The 15,033-nt window shown below is 43.4% G+C and overlaps 1 protein-coding gene across 2 annotated transcripts in view; it reads right to left on the reverse strand.

Annotated features, from left to right (window-relative positions):
• The window catches only part of TTC21A (tetratricopeptide repeat domain 21A), a 99,069-nt gene that overhangs the window by 34,714 nt on the left and 49,322 nt on the right, over positions 1-15,033 (reverse strand). For both annotated transcript variants that reach the window (XM_088446432.1, XM_088446431.1), the window contains 5 exons: positions 8,133-8,205; positions 7,001-7,108; positions 2,243-2,381; positions 1,107-1,210; positions 19-207 (listed from right to left, as the gene is read on the reverse strand). In XM_088446432.1, coding sequence (XP_088302558.1) covers positions 19-207; positions 1,107-1,210; positions 2,243-2,381; positions 7,001-7,108; positions 8,133-8,205 — 613 coding nt within the window. The remainder of the gene's footprint in view (positions 1-18; positions 208-1,106; positions 1,211-2,242; positions 2,382-7,000; positions 7,109-8,132; positions 8,206-15,033) is intronic.

Below are 15,033 nucleotides of genomic sequence, written 5' to 3' on the forward strand. Positions count from 1 at the left end.
CATATCACACAGACTTACTTTGTTATCTGTGTCAGAGTAAGGCAATGCTTCAGTGTAGTATTTTAGAGCATTTGTGTAATCCTTTTCATCTAAGTAATGTTCAGCAAGTTGCACAAAGATATTAGTGGTCATCTGCAACTGTGCTGTGATCATTTCTGGGTGTTCAAGATGGACTCGCTTTAGTATTCTGGTCTGGATATCCAGAGCCTGCAATAGTCAGAACTTATTATGTAACAAAGAATAACAAGAAGCATGCACAGAACTATTATGACTCAATTATAACCCTGTAAAAGAGCAAATCCTCTTTTTGTGGCATCAAGAGCACCCAATTTTATGTTAATACAGGCCAAGTTGGTGTTTTCTTCAGCAGTGCAAAGTTTGGACTCTCCGAGGTGAGGAGTTGGTGACACAAGGGCATACCTTTCTAAGTATGACCCACAATCACATTTACTTCTGCTCTGATTTAGGGTGCTTATTGCAGTATAAAAAAATGCAAAATGTATCAAAAAAGGAGCATTTGCACCTATATTACTAGTATATTACTAGTATATAATATGGACCTGGCCGACACAGTAGGTCCTACTCTACTTTCCCGGTGGTCTGTCCTGTCTCCATCGCTGCGGTGGGAGCTGTGGGCAGGGGAGGCGTGCTCCCATTCTCATTGCGTATGGCGGTTACAGGACAGATTACCGTTAATTATAGATTGCGTACATATATGGCAATGTGACTATAGAATGTATTGCTAATTGTCAAGCCATATCTCATATGTTTGTTATTGTAGAATGTAAGTATACACACCAGTATGTATGGTGTAAATGCTTCTGTTTTAGATCTGAATGCATCTTGAGATAAATGTTTTATTTTCCTACATGTGTGCGAAGGACAAATACATCACTTCTGAATGATGTCTGATAGTACATGTTATGGCTAATGTCAGAATTTGCCAAATTTGACATTCTCAGAAGTAGACAGCTTTTGTGGCTCAATAAGAAAAATTACATTTTGAAAGACCAAATATCTGTTTGTAAGACCAGAAAAGTAGACTTGCCTGATATATCTGAGGGGCACTCTGGAAATGATTCTGTTAAATTTGGCAGTAACATTACCTTGTTTAAAGTTCCAACCAACTCTTCCTTTTTATAGTGCTTGTATGTTTGTCCAAGTAACATAAGAAACTTAACATCACTGACCATTGAAGGCAAGTCAGACGCTACAATGAAATTAGAGACATTATATTATGATTAGATTACTTCAGCTAATAATATAGAATTTAACCAAACATAGCCAGCCCATGTCCTGTTCACTTGATTAACAATATTCTAAGTACAGACATGTCTTCATACACCTAGGAGGTCTAGTGTAGATGCAGACGCAGCAAAACATAACTCAAAGTGTACTAGAGACACTGGGCTACGACTTTAACCTACAGGAATTAGTGTTAAACACTTACAAAGTCGCAGATGAGGCACAATAGAACTTGGAGTGACAAAAAGCTGCACCCGTTGCATTGTTGCAGATTCAGGCTCAGACGCACACAGATGTATTACTGTCGCATAAGAAATCGATCAGTGAAGTAGTTTGTCACCTACAGTTGTTTTATTTGTTTGAATAGTTGCCCAAAACCTGGCTCACCAGGAGGAGCTACTTGGCGTAAATGAAGCCACAATGTATGAGGACACAACTGTATAATATTTTATATTTCTGAGTTGGACAGATTAATATTGTTCATAAGACTTGAGCCTATTGGTTAGCTTTGTAGAGTTGTTGGATACACCAAAAGCCAGTTGTATTTCCAAAGGGCCCACTGGCTTCTGGCTACGTGTGGCCAGCGGGTGACCAGGGTTCACAGATAAAGTGGTCAAGTCTCGGCTGCTTAAGGGGCTAGGTCAGTGGTTCCCAAACTGCTAAGGATGATTTTTTCTGAATCTCTTAATAACAAACTTAAACTTAGGGGTGCCATGAAAACAATGCTGTTACTCTAGGGTGTCGTGATTCCAAAAATGTTGGGAACCACTGGGCTAGGTACTGGTTTTCCCACTCACAGACCTATTAAAACCGTAACACTGTTAAGGGTTAGTTCTATCTACAGTTGTGACAAAGCAACATTGATAGGGAGTTATAAAGCCATTGTAGGAGCTCTTTTCCTGTTTGCTGGGAGTTTGGAATTGATTTTCATATAACTTTAAACACTGCTCTATGGCATTTCTTATGACTAGAAGAGAAGAGCTTGTGGGAAACATACCAGGATCATGAGCTAGGGCTTGTTTAACAACATTTTCTGCTTTGCTATAATGTTTGAGTTTAAGGAAAAGGTCGGCAAGCTCGCAACACAGAAATTCCTCCATACTCATCTTCAGAGCAGCTTCATAGTAATTTACTGCCTAGAATTAATAATAAACATAACTGTAAGACAACTAAAAACAAGTATTAAAGTCAAATCTATAACTCATTTGCATACTGTAAAAAAGTCCCTTTTTTGGACAAATATTGGCTATAATAAGTAATAAGTACTTGTCTACTCTCCCGCAAGGTGCAGGAGACTCCCAATTATTCAGGTAGTCCCCCGCAACCCCGGAAGAGTGGTTGGTTCCTAGTGAAGTGGGCAGGATGGGGAGTTAATACAGGGAATCGCCAGTCCGTATGGAGGGGGCAGGGCCAAAATGATTAGAATTGCAACATTTTAGTTCCACCCCTCCCTACGGACATAAGATTCACTGCATTATACATGAAGGTGCGGGGCCTAATGAGATGGAAGTCCGGCACCATGCCGGAAAGTGGAGAAAGTTAAAAATATTATTGAATATCAATTTATTGCACATATAACTAGAACTGCAGTTCCTAAAAGCATTGGATTCAGCAACTAATTTACATATACCCAGATCATATCTGTATAATTACCAATGTGGCAATAATGAAATAATTACACATGAAATTAGCTGGTTAAAAAACAGTTAGACAAACAAATGTGGAATTAATATCCCACCAATTGATGGGAAAAGACAAGCAGCAATTATCTAAATTAATAAAGTAATGCTATTAATCCCAGGATATACTAAAGGGATTCCCAATTAAACTCCTAATGGAGAATGGAAACAAATCCCAATAATGAAAGTTCCAATGTTATTAGATCCGCGGTGTCCGTTAAGTTCAAGGGACACAGTAAGGTACATATAATGTATGTGATGATTATCCAAGCCGCTCACCATCAGCTGACCCAGCCCAAGATGGTCCGTCTGCTCCGGCAGAACACTAGTTTCCAATGCTGCAGACACACTGGATGCTATACTGTGGAATGTGTGCTGACCACAGTGATGTCTGGCTGTAAGCGCAATACTCACAGGGGGGCCGTCTGCTCCGGCACGTTCCTGACTCCCGCTTGTGAGATGCAATAGGTGGTGACTGATACCAGCTGATAGCGGCTGAAGGGGGGTCCGTCTGCTCCGGCAGGCTCCTGACTCCCGCTAGTGAGAAGCAATGGGTGGTAATAGGTGACCAGCTGATAGCGGCTGAAAGGGGGTCCGTCTGCTCCTGCAGGCTCCTGTCTTTTCAGCCGCTTTCAGCTGTTAGCAGTCACCACCCACTGCAAATCTATCAGCGGGAGTCAGGAGCCTGCCGGAGCAGACGGACCCCCTTTCAGCCGCTATCAGCTGGTCACCTATTACCACCCATTGCTTCTCACTAGTGGGAGTCAGGAGCCTGCCGGAGCAGACGGACCCCCCTTCAGCCGCTATCAGCTGGTATCAGTCACCACCTATTGCATCTCACAAGCGGGAGTCAGGAACTTGCCGGAGCAGACGGCCCCCCTGTGAGTATTGCGCTTACAGCCAGACATCACTGTGGTCAGCACACATTCCACAGTATAGCATCCAGTGTGTCTGCAGCATTGGAAACTAGTGTTCTGCCGGAGCAGACGGACCATCTTGGGCTGGGTCAGCTGATGGTGAGCGGCTTGGATAATCATCACATACATTATATGTACCTTACTGTGTCCCTTGAACTTAACGGACACCGCGGATCTAATAACATTGGAACTTTCATTATTGGGCTATTTGTTTCCATTCTCCATAAGGAGTTTAATTGGGAATCCCTTTAGTATATCCTGGGATTAATAGCATTACTTTATTAATTTAGATAATTGCTGCTTGTCTTTTCCCATCAATTGGTGGGATATTAATTCCACATTTGTTTGTCTAACTGTTTTTTAACCAGCTAATTTCATGTGTAATTATTTCACTATTGCCACATTGGTAATTATACAGATATGATCTGGGTATATGTAAATTAGTTGCTGAATCCAATGCTTTTAGGAACTGCAGTTCTAGTTATATGTGCAATAAATTGATATTCAATAATATTTTTAACATTGTCTTTGTGAACATCAGCGCAGACATATCCCTTTTGTATATTTCCATTTGTTGAGAGGAATCTGGCAGTTTCCTCTATATGTCAGCTGCTGTGTGAACAATTAGATCACCAAGTGGAATTAGCGCTCCACTGTGTTTGGAATCGGAAAGTGGAGAAGCCCGGAGAGGAGACTTTAAAAGTTGGCAAGTAAAGTGACTGTTTAGATCTATTAAATATAATGACATTTACACTTATTTAACGTTTGTTGGCGTTTGTAGCTGGGTAAGAAACTGAATGGGTTATTTGCATATTTACAAATGTGAAAACATATATTTTTACAGATAAGCCTTTTTGAAAGCTCAAACAATAATATTACAATATGAATAAAAGGTTAACGGATACTAACAAACATAACATTGATAACATTGTGTAGAAAACTTCCCCACCTTCCCTGCCTCTCTGTTGTGTACTTCCTGCTATAATGCCTTAGGCATTATTTATTAGCTGTTGATGTGAGATATCATGCAGTGGTTCATAAACAGTTCATCAGAGGTCACTGTAGTTCCTTCATGATGTGGGGGATGAACCTATTTGATCACATAAATGACAGTGGTTCTCAAACTCTTTCCTCAGGATTCCAAACAATTCATGTGCTCTCAGATCTCTACAATGTGACAGCTGGTCATACACCTGTGCCCATGCTGGGAGGTCTGGAGAATGAGACCTGTTAGGTTCCTGAGGTCGGGGGTTGGGAAACACAGGGTTATAATTCCAATGATACTCATAATATACTGTCCTTCACAGCCAACCAGGAGACTGCACAACTACTGCTTGATGAGAAAGATTCTCAGGAGTGAGCATGCTCCTGTCAGTTCATGGGATACTCATTCATGCTTATACATAGTTACACCTGCCCAGATGATGGCACACCTCATGCAGACAGATAAAAAAGGTGAATTAAAAAAAAAAAAAACATACAGCTGAACTACACTGTAATTGTAGCATTTGTTTAGTTATATGTTGTGTTTTCATATATATGTTTAATGTGCTGTTGTGTGTAGATGACATGATCACTTTAAAGTGCCTATCTAGCATCACTCACTGCAGAGGTCCCGGTGCCGACTATAACCAGCTAATTCCTCACTAGATGCAGCTGACCCTGCGTTACAACAAGTGTCATATGCTGACATGGTTAAAGCTCCAAACCAAAACATGCAAGTTTATCACAGCCATACAAGAACTGAAGGAGCAAGTACTCCAAACCTCCTCTCAAGTCAATAAGCAGCAGATTGGTGTAGTGACTCATGATGTTCTTCAACTTAAACAACAACTCACCCAAGTGACTAAAACCAACCAGCAGTTACTGAATCACGGGGATGATCTTGAAAATCACACCAGAAGAAACAACCTGCGACTCGCAGGTCTCCTGGGATCCATGTGCACACTGCATGTGGACCCCACCTAGCGCCAACGCATGCGCTGAAGACTTGTACACATGTGCAGGTCACTGGGGCAATGGTGCAGAGATCGGCTATTTCTCTACAAATACAGTGCCGGCTGCAAGGTAAGTACATTTAATGGATGCAGGTTGTGCACCCACTATAGATACACCAATGCTCTTTAAACCCTAAATAGAGAACAGTATATACTCCTGCTCTCCTGAAAGAATGGAACGGAATACACTGCGATATAGGGGAGAGTGAGGGGCTTTAAAGCTTTTTCAATTTCCCGTCTCCTAACAGGTGGGAAGATCGCAGTAAAGCTCTCATAGAGGTGTAATGGAAGTAGTCACTAAGTGGTTAATCACATCGTACCATTCTGCTCCTATGGATGGATAGACAGCCAGGCAGTACTGGCCTGGGTGATTTTATGATTAGCTATAGCTATAAGTAGTGAAAATAAGTGTAGTCATACAAAGCAGCATTAGATGAAATGAGTGCATCACAGAGGCCTAACACTTTGGAACAGTATAATCTGTACAACTGTTTAGTGGGTGTTGTATAAATGTATCTTTGACGGGATCACCAGAGTAGGTGATAGTGAGCCAAGGATTCTGTGTGGGGCTTGAGGGATCCGCCCACACAGGGTAGTTAAACTAAGTTTTGCCACACCTAGGGGCTGCCTTGTGGAGAAAGTCCAGGTGTGGGCTGATGAGAAGGCAGACCAGTCAGGCTGCCATTGGAGACAGTCTAAGTGGGACTGTGGCAGCCAGAGAGCCCAGTGAGGCCAAGCCATTGGGGACCTGAATCCAGACCTACAGGAGCAGAGAGGACCGCAAATTTCATATTTTGTGACATTGAAGCAGCTGGGAAGCCAGGGCCTATATCTGTAGGAGACAGGGAAGGCCACCAGGACTGAGCTGTGCTTTGTGTAGCTGTGGCAGCCAAGCCAAGCCAGTGATAGACCTGCAGAGAAGCAGACAGAAACTTTATTTGCAGACTAGCTGCCCAAAGGTAGTCAGGGGCGAAGAAGTGAGTCAGTGCCCTGAAAGGGGGTTAGGTGTTTCATATTTTCTTTCTACAGTATGCTGACAGTAAAGCACTTTTCTTTTATGTATACCTGAAAAGATGTATGGACCCTGATTGAGCACCTTAGACATTGCACCACTGACACTCATCTACCAGCTAATTTCCCCAAGTTATCACAGTAGCACAACCTTTTTATATTGATGAGTTTTCACAAGCGATAAGCCAACCCTGCTCGTCAGTGCTGCGTCTTTGGGCTTCTTTCGTTGCGCTTGATCATACACCAGAGCCTTCTCTGGCTGTTACAGAAACACACAATTATTAGGTTATGTTTGTCTGGGAGAGAAGGTAACACTTTATTAATTTAACATGACAGACAAATATCATCTTATTTCTATTCTATTGAATATTTATGAACGTTAGTTATCTATGTGATCTTTCGCTCCCCCTTTCAATGGCTTGTCTCTTTTCACAAACGCCAACAATAGCTGGAAACTACACCATTTTCTTCTTTGATCTCAACTCTAATTTTTAGATCAGTGCTTATTGCGTCTTTCATATTTGTAATGCTTGCCATACACGCTACAATTATCGGGGCGATCCGCCTGATATCGGCGGATCACCCCGATAATTGTAGCACGTGGGGGGGGGCGACCGAGGGTTAAATATTGCTTGGTCGGGCATGCTGGACATTTGCGATATTTCCCGTTAAACTGTCTGCCGCATCGGGCAGTGTATGCCCAGCCGAGGCCAACAGACAGACATTTCCTGTGTTCCTTCCTACAGAAGGAACAGGGAAATGTCTCCTCCCCCGGGGGCGGAGTGCAGATGTCTGCCGAATACACTGTGAGAGAAATCTCACAGTGTATGCCGGCGACATCTGCGGCTGGCAGCCGGCCAGATAAAATGTCTGTCGGTCTGACAGGCATTTTATCTGGCCATGTATGCCCAGCATAAGTAAATGCTTAAGCTGCATGCACACACACAACGATTTTGTTACCAACGATTTTATGAACGATTATCTGTCAGATTTTTTAAAGTGTAATGAACGATTTTTTTGAACTACAAATGATTTTTGCATATTCCCTTAATGAAAATCGTTCAGGTAGTCAGTCTGACTGAACTACAAACGTGAACGCGCATGAACGATAATCGTTCATTGTTTTAACTCAGAAAGTGAACAATATTTACGATTGAACGATAAACTATATCGTTAACGATAATCGTTAAAAAAATCGTTGTGTGTGTATGCACCTTTAGAATTACATTGGCAAGTGGAACTAATATTTTATTCTTCAAAACTGCTAAATGATTAGAAAATACCTCTTGAATGTGCAGGTAGGCATCTCCCAGAAGAAGACTTGTGTGAGCACCCGGCAGATATTCACTCAACTCTCTGTCAGGAGGAATAGGAATCACATTGGTTACAGAAAAATGGTTGCTAGGCAACATACACCACACAGCAATCATAAATTAGAAAAAAAAAAATCAGGGCGCACAATGACCCTACCCTACAAGCCTAATTCAAAGGCGCATGAAATGCCGGTGTTCACAGAGTGATTGTTTTGCTGCTGCATGAGCATGAATATCACTTAAAACTCACACAGTGTATGTGTCCTACGGCGTATACGCACAGATGCGATTCAGACACACGGTCTTAGAAAAGTATTGGAAATGCGCTAGGCGTTTCCTGGTCAGTAACTGGGAGCTGGCTATTCAGACACACATAGATGGTCCGACTTATGGGCGTGTTATGGGAGTGTTACCGATGTGTCGCTGATCTGATTCTGAGCTCAGAAGCTTAATCACTCACATTGATAGGTGCATCGGAGAATCTGCACCTACCGTAGGGCTAGTGCAAGTTTTGATGGTGCGACTGATGGTTGTGTCTGAAAACGCATCAAGTGGTACTACAGCATCTAAAGGAGCTCAAAGTGGGCGTCTCAGTCCTTGCACAGTCAGGCGTACGCTTGTACACCGGGGAAAGGCTGATACCAGCATTAGCATATAGTCGCAGACGCAACTACAGCGGTCGCAGTAGCGTGCAGCTCAGAATCAGGGCCATAACGAGCTGTCGGCGACCAGTGTCATCGCACAGAGGGCCTGATTCAGAGCCGGACGCTATTTGCACTCGCTCGTTCAGAAAAAGGGGCTGGCTATTTAAATTGAGCGCTCGCTCTTTGCGATCTGTTGACGCCTCTATGTCTGAGCAAGCGAACGAAACATGCGCTCGCTATTTTGTAAAGACGCCCCTTGGCCGCTTGCATCATACGTCATCTCCACTATTTATTAGATTAATCGAGTACATCGAAAGGCGTATGAACTGCTCGCTATTCTTGTGGTAGCATTACCTACCGCAATCATGCCAGCAGTTCAGGCTAAAAGGCAACCAAGTGACGTGGTCGATGACACTCCCTTACTAATTATGCACTCCCATTAAACGCCCGTTTTAACCGTTTGGTACGCCTGCGTTCGGATCTCCACTCCCCGTTTTCAAGCACATTCCCGTTACCACCCACAAACGCCTCATCCTGTCACTCAAATTAGCAGGCATTCGCTATTGTGCGAACACACGATTTCCGACCGCACTGACTGGTTCACGCATGCGCATTACGACCCATACGCATGCGCAGATGTGCGAACATCGCTCGGAGCGAACGAGCGGCCGATTACGAGCAGCTCTGAATCAGGCCCAGAGTGCAGAGGCTCTGTGGGCGCCCCCGTTGCCCATACCAGCCCTTGCTCCTGGCTAGCAGGGTGCCTGGAGCATCTGAAGGACGCTTCAGACAGGCACCCTGCACAGTAAATGCAGCCAATCGGGCATCCTGAGCACACTCTGTCAGCGCTGAACTTACCTGAGCTGCTGGTCACGCCCCCTTCTGCACGACTTAATGATGTCGTGCGTGCGATGCACTCAGGGGGCGGGGCTAGCACAGGGCCCATTTGTGCCCTGCTCAGAATCAGGCCCTAGGTCTGCTGCCTTAGACCATGACCTCATATGTGGCTATGCCCCCAATCCTTCGGGCCATTCCACTTATGTGTGCGGTTTATAGAAATACATAAAGAAATAGGACTGTTTGTGGGTGCATATCTTAAACAAAGGTAAGTGTACAGTGCTTTCTAAATGGTGTAAATCTGAAAGTATAGCCATTGTTTACATATATTATAGGTATAATGTGCTTCATTCTTAGAAATATCACTAGTGTCTACTGTATTATAGGCTACATTCTCAAATATTGGTTCACCCCACCAAATGCCTACATCACACTGTGTGTAGATGGCAGGTATATATTGAGCTATTCATCTGTAGAAACATTGCAGGACCAGAGGCACAGATAGGGTTAAGTGCCAGACAGGATGACAAGATTGCAAAAAGCTGCACCTGGCAGGAAGTATTCAAAGGAGAACTTTGAAAGGTGAAGTATAGAAGTATAGACGGGCTCCATGTAAGCAGTAGTTGAACATTGGTTAGTCAGTCTAAAGCTGCATACACACATAACGATTTTGTTAGTAAATGATTTTCGTTAGCGATTTTTTGAAGTGTAATGAACGATTTTTTGAACGATTTTTTCAACGATGAATGAAAAATGTTCCTCCCCTTAATGAAAATCGTTAAGTTGGTCAGTCAGAAATGGACGATTAACTACAAACTACAAACGGGAACACGCATGAACGATTATCATTCATCTTTATAACTCAGAAACTGAACGATTTTTTGAACGATAACGACGTCGTTATAGTTAAATCATTCAAAAAATCGTTACGTGTGTATGCACCTATAGAAAAAGCTGCATCTACTACTTCTAAGTCAGATATAGGCAACATTTTATATACCTTTAGGTGTCAAATATACCATATTACCACCATCATTAGATCATTTACAAAAGTAATAGACGTAAAATTGCTTTAGAGCTATATTAATTAATGAAAACAAAGGTACTACTGTTACCAAGGGATGCATTATTCAAAATGTATTAGCAAATGTGTGATACTTTATCAGCAGCACAGTGTCACTGCTACCACATGTAGAGATCTAGCTGCAGTGTGAGAGGAGGTACATTATCACATCATGAGGAGAAAAGTCGGAAAGTTGTTACCTGCCCGGCTTTTCGCCTCATTCGCCTGTTTCATAGGCGAATTCATTCTGTGCGCGTCACCGCTTTTCGCCTAATTCAATTGCAAGCAGACGAAAACGGAAATAGGCGAATAGTACTGAAAGAATTGGGGAAATCAGTCTGTACCCCAGAAAAACATGCACTAACATAGGAAATCAATATAGATGTGTACTAATAGCCCTAATAATGCTATTTTGGGTACTTAAGTTGTGTACATTGGGGGTCATTCAGACCCGTTCGCGAGCAAAGGACGCTCGCAAGCGGGTCGATGTTCCCCCACTGCGCATGCGCACGACGGAGGGAGCTTCGTCGTGCGCATGCGCGAGACCCGGAGAGCGACGGGCTCTCCATCGCTCCGGGTCTCGCACCAAAGGGGGCGTGCTGTCGATGTTGATTGACAGCACGCCCCCTTTGGTGGGCGTGCCGGGGGCGTGCCTGCCAGACGGAGGCGTTCCCATGGGAACGCCTACCGTCTGAAGCCGGCCCCACTGACATCACTAGTGATGTCAGTGGGAGTGATTTTGGCTCTGGGCTTGCGGCAGCGAGACCCTACCGCAGGATCTCCGTCGCAAGCCCGATGGTCGCGATGGTCAAGACCATCGCGACCATCATCATGGATGCTCGCATATGCTGTGGGTGGTCACCCACAGCTATGCGAGCGGCCAGGAGGCCGCTCCATTTTCATGGAGGAGGGCCCTGATTCAGAGCGAGCGCTCTGGTCAGAGCGTCCGGCTCTGAATCAGGCCCATTGTTTGCTATTTGCGTCCTTGTTAAAGTGGTGAAGAATGGCATAAAGCAGCACTGTTTGGTGAAAATAAGTAGTCCCATCAAATTTAGTGTACTTGAAAATGGGTGCTAGCATATTTTTATGTCTCTAAAGGGAAGTTTTTAAAAACGTGAAAAATCCACCTGCTGCATGCATCTGCAATCCTAAAAACACCTGACCCATCCTTGCAACCCCCCCAAGAAGCCTATTTCGCTAGTTTTTATGCTTTTCCCCCCACTTTTTACATTTTCACCCAAAAAAATGACATGTATTTTTTGGGGTGTTCTTAGGTTTGTTTGTTTTTTTGCAGATTTGTCCTTTGGGGGGCTGTCCCAAGGGTTCTGAGTCATTTCCCCACGTTGTCACCCCAAAATAAAGATTTTGCACTTATTTTCACCTGCTATTCAGTGGAGAATCTTTTTTGCCGAATTCAACGCATCAAGTTTCCGCATAGGCAAAATCCTCATGGAATTGAATTAGGTGACAAGTTTTTAGGCGATATTTTCACAAAAAAACAGGCCAAAAAGGGTTTTCGCCTCTAATTGAATACGGCCCTATGTGTCACCTCATATCACTGACTCCCCCTTAGCTGGCCTTTCTGTATATGTTGTCTACACAATTACTCTCTGTTGTGCCTCCCAACCACACCGCTTTATCTATTTGTCTCATGTGATTCACCAAAGTCTCTCAGCAATGACCCCAATGTCAGGATGATCACTCTGTATGATTACGAGTGACTCCCATCTCCCCCAGTGGGATGCCAGCCTAGTCCGAGTGACTCAGAGTGAGATGCATTTTTATTAGAGGGCTGCACACATAGGTAAGGAGGTGGAGCAGGAGAGGAGGAGCAGCAGAGCCCTAGGGTCATAGCTATAAGTACCACTGAAAACACGCTAAGATTGCTGACACCTATTCTAGGTCATTAAAAGCCTTCAAAGAAGCACTGATGAAGGTCATGGGCAGGCTAAATATTTTCACTCTGATGTGACTCAAGCTTGATGGTTAAAAACGATGATTAAAACGCCAGTGCTCCTTTGTCTGGTGGTACTCAACACTACACAGTACCAGTACCTTTTTTTTTTGTATAATTTAGAATTCTTATAACTAGTTCTGGAAACAGGCAAATTAGTGAAATTATTTCAGAAATAAGTAAAATATGTATCTGAAGTTGGGTCTAGTCTAGAGTATAGAAACTACCAAAGATCTTGTGTCACCTTGTAACTTTAGTTGAGTACAAATCAAGGGTTGAGAGAAGGGGAAATCGTCGCACAGACAAAAGGATATATATCATGTGTTTTCAAGCCACTATTCCCACTATAAGGTAATACGTATGATGAAACAAAAGTATTCGTATAAAGAGCAGTAGCGGTGCTCACAAGAGTTATATACCATGTAATAAAAGGAAAAAAAGAAAAAGAAACTCTGTTTGGTGACCACTCTTACGGTCAGAGAAAAAGGGGGGCAGGAAAAAATATGTATACCCCTAAAATATAACTTTTAATATTAATTCTAAAAGATTTGGTCACATATATCACCAAAATAACACACGTTTCACAATATGTATAGGCATATAAAACACAACAGAAATAATTTTAAAGATGTCATTTACCAGAATATAATCTCTAAATCTCACTCGTGATCACATAGACTAACATCGCTATGTTCATACAAATGGAGAACAAATTATATCCTCCTTTATTTGACGAAATATTGAGTCATATGTATATTACAATAAGACTTTTAATAATATCATAAATTTACAACAGTTTGTACCCATCATTTCATATAAATAGTGGGTGTGAATAATAATAAGGAAGGTCAGGGTATAGAGCTGCTTATCCTCATTCTACTGCTCCTCACATCTGCTAAGTGCTATCTATGAGGAGTGAGGGATTACCGGACAGCAGCTTACCCGTAGAAACAAAAGTGTAACAGGGACGTTGCTCACATTTCGTTTCTGCTGTTGAGTGGCATACTAGATGCATAGGACACTTAATGAGAGAACTACTCATAGGAGATTGGCCGCAGTTAATAGAGTGAAAGAAACAGTAAAAAAATATATCATTTGAATTTGCACAGTATTAGCAGACTTGGGGGTAAATTTACTAAAGGTAGATTTGCAGGTCGATTTGAGGAGTGATTTAGCACTTCTCAAATCGACTCAAATCGAAGCAGTGAAAACCGTTTTTTCACTGCATTTACTATTATTTGATTTGTTTTGCGATATGCAAAACAAATTCGAGTTGAGTCGGCTTTGAACAGTGATTTGCTTTTAGATTTGGCATGTTCATGTCCAAATCGAACGGCAAATCACACTTCAAAACGAACTGCAAATCCCCGACACGTTAGAACTGCTTCATGCTTTCACTTTCAGCATGAGCAGTTCGTTCTCACACAGATACATGCAGACATCAGTGAGATGCCTGCATGTATCTGCCTGAAAAAGTAACTAAAGAGTTAAAATTCAAACAAAAAAAGTGAGGTCCCCCCCCAAAACAGAACCAGCCCGGACTGCTAAAACTGCTGAAGCGCTCTGGTCAGAGCGTCCGGCTCTGAATCAGGCCCTCAGTACAACCAGCCACTGAGCTATGGGAAGCAGGGCTGGTTCTGGATTTACAGGGAAAAATATGTGTAGGGTCACCCTGTAAATCAAAGAACCAGCCCTGGACCCTTTCTAACGGGGGACTGATGCCACAGCCAGTGGAGCCCTATCACCGGGCCCCCCAGCCTCAGCATCATCCCTGGCCGCTAGTCAGCCCAGGCCAGGGATCCCTGGGGAGTTGGAGACCCCTTCAAAAAAAGGGGTCTCCCTCTCCAGGGCACCCCTACCCTAGGCTGATAGCCCGGGGCTATCTCTGCCACCCCTGGGCGGTGGGTGGCGGGTTGATTGTGTGAGTGATGTCTAAAAACAGGATTTTGGTACTTACCGATAAATCCCTTTCTCCGATTCCACAGGGGACACTGGAGTTCAAGACAGTGGGGTATAGACGGTGGTAGAGCAGAGCCTGGCACTTTAAATAATCTAGAAGTGTGACTGGCTCCTCCCCCTCTATGCCCCATCAGCCCCAGTTTAAGAACTGAGCCCGAGAGGAGACGGAGGACAACAGAAATATTAGGAAAAGGAGAAGACCACAGAACGGAACAAGACCGACTGAAGGAGAACAAAGGAACCCATTGCAGGGAACCCATGCAGTCACACAACTATAGAAACCAAACAAAACGGCAGGTACGCAGCGCTGGGCTGGCGTCCAGTGTCCCCTGTGGAATCGGAGAAAGGGATTTATTGGTAAGTACCAAAATCCTGTTTTCTCCTTCATCCACTAGGGGACACTGGAGTTCAAGA

Source organism: Taudactylus pleione, unplaced genomic scaffold, assembly GCF_031769625.1.
Source record: "Taudactylus pleione unplaced genomic scaffold, aTauple2 ptg000398l, whole genome shotgun sequence".
NCBI lineage: Eukaryota > Metazoa > Chordata > Amphibia > Anura > Myobatrachidae > Taudactylus > Taudactylus pleione.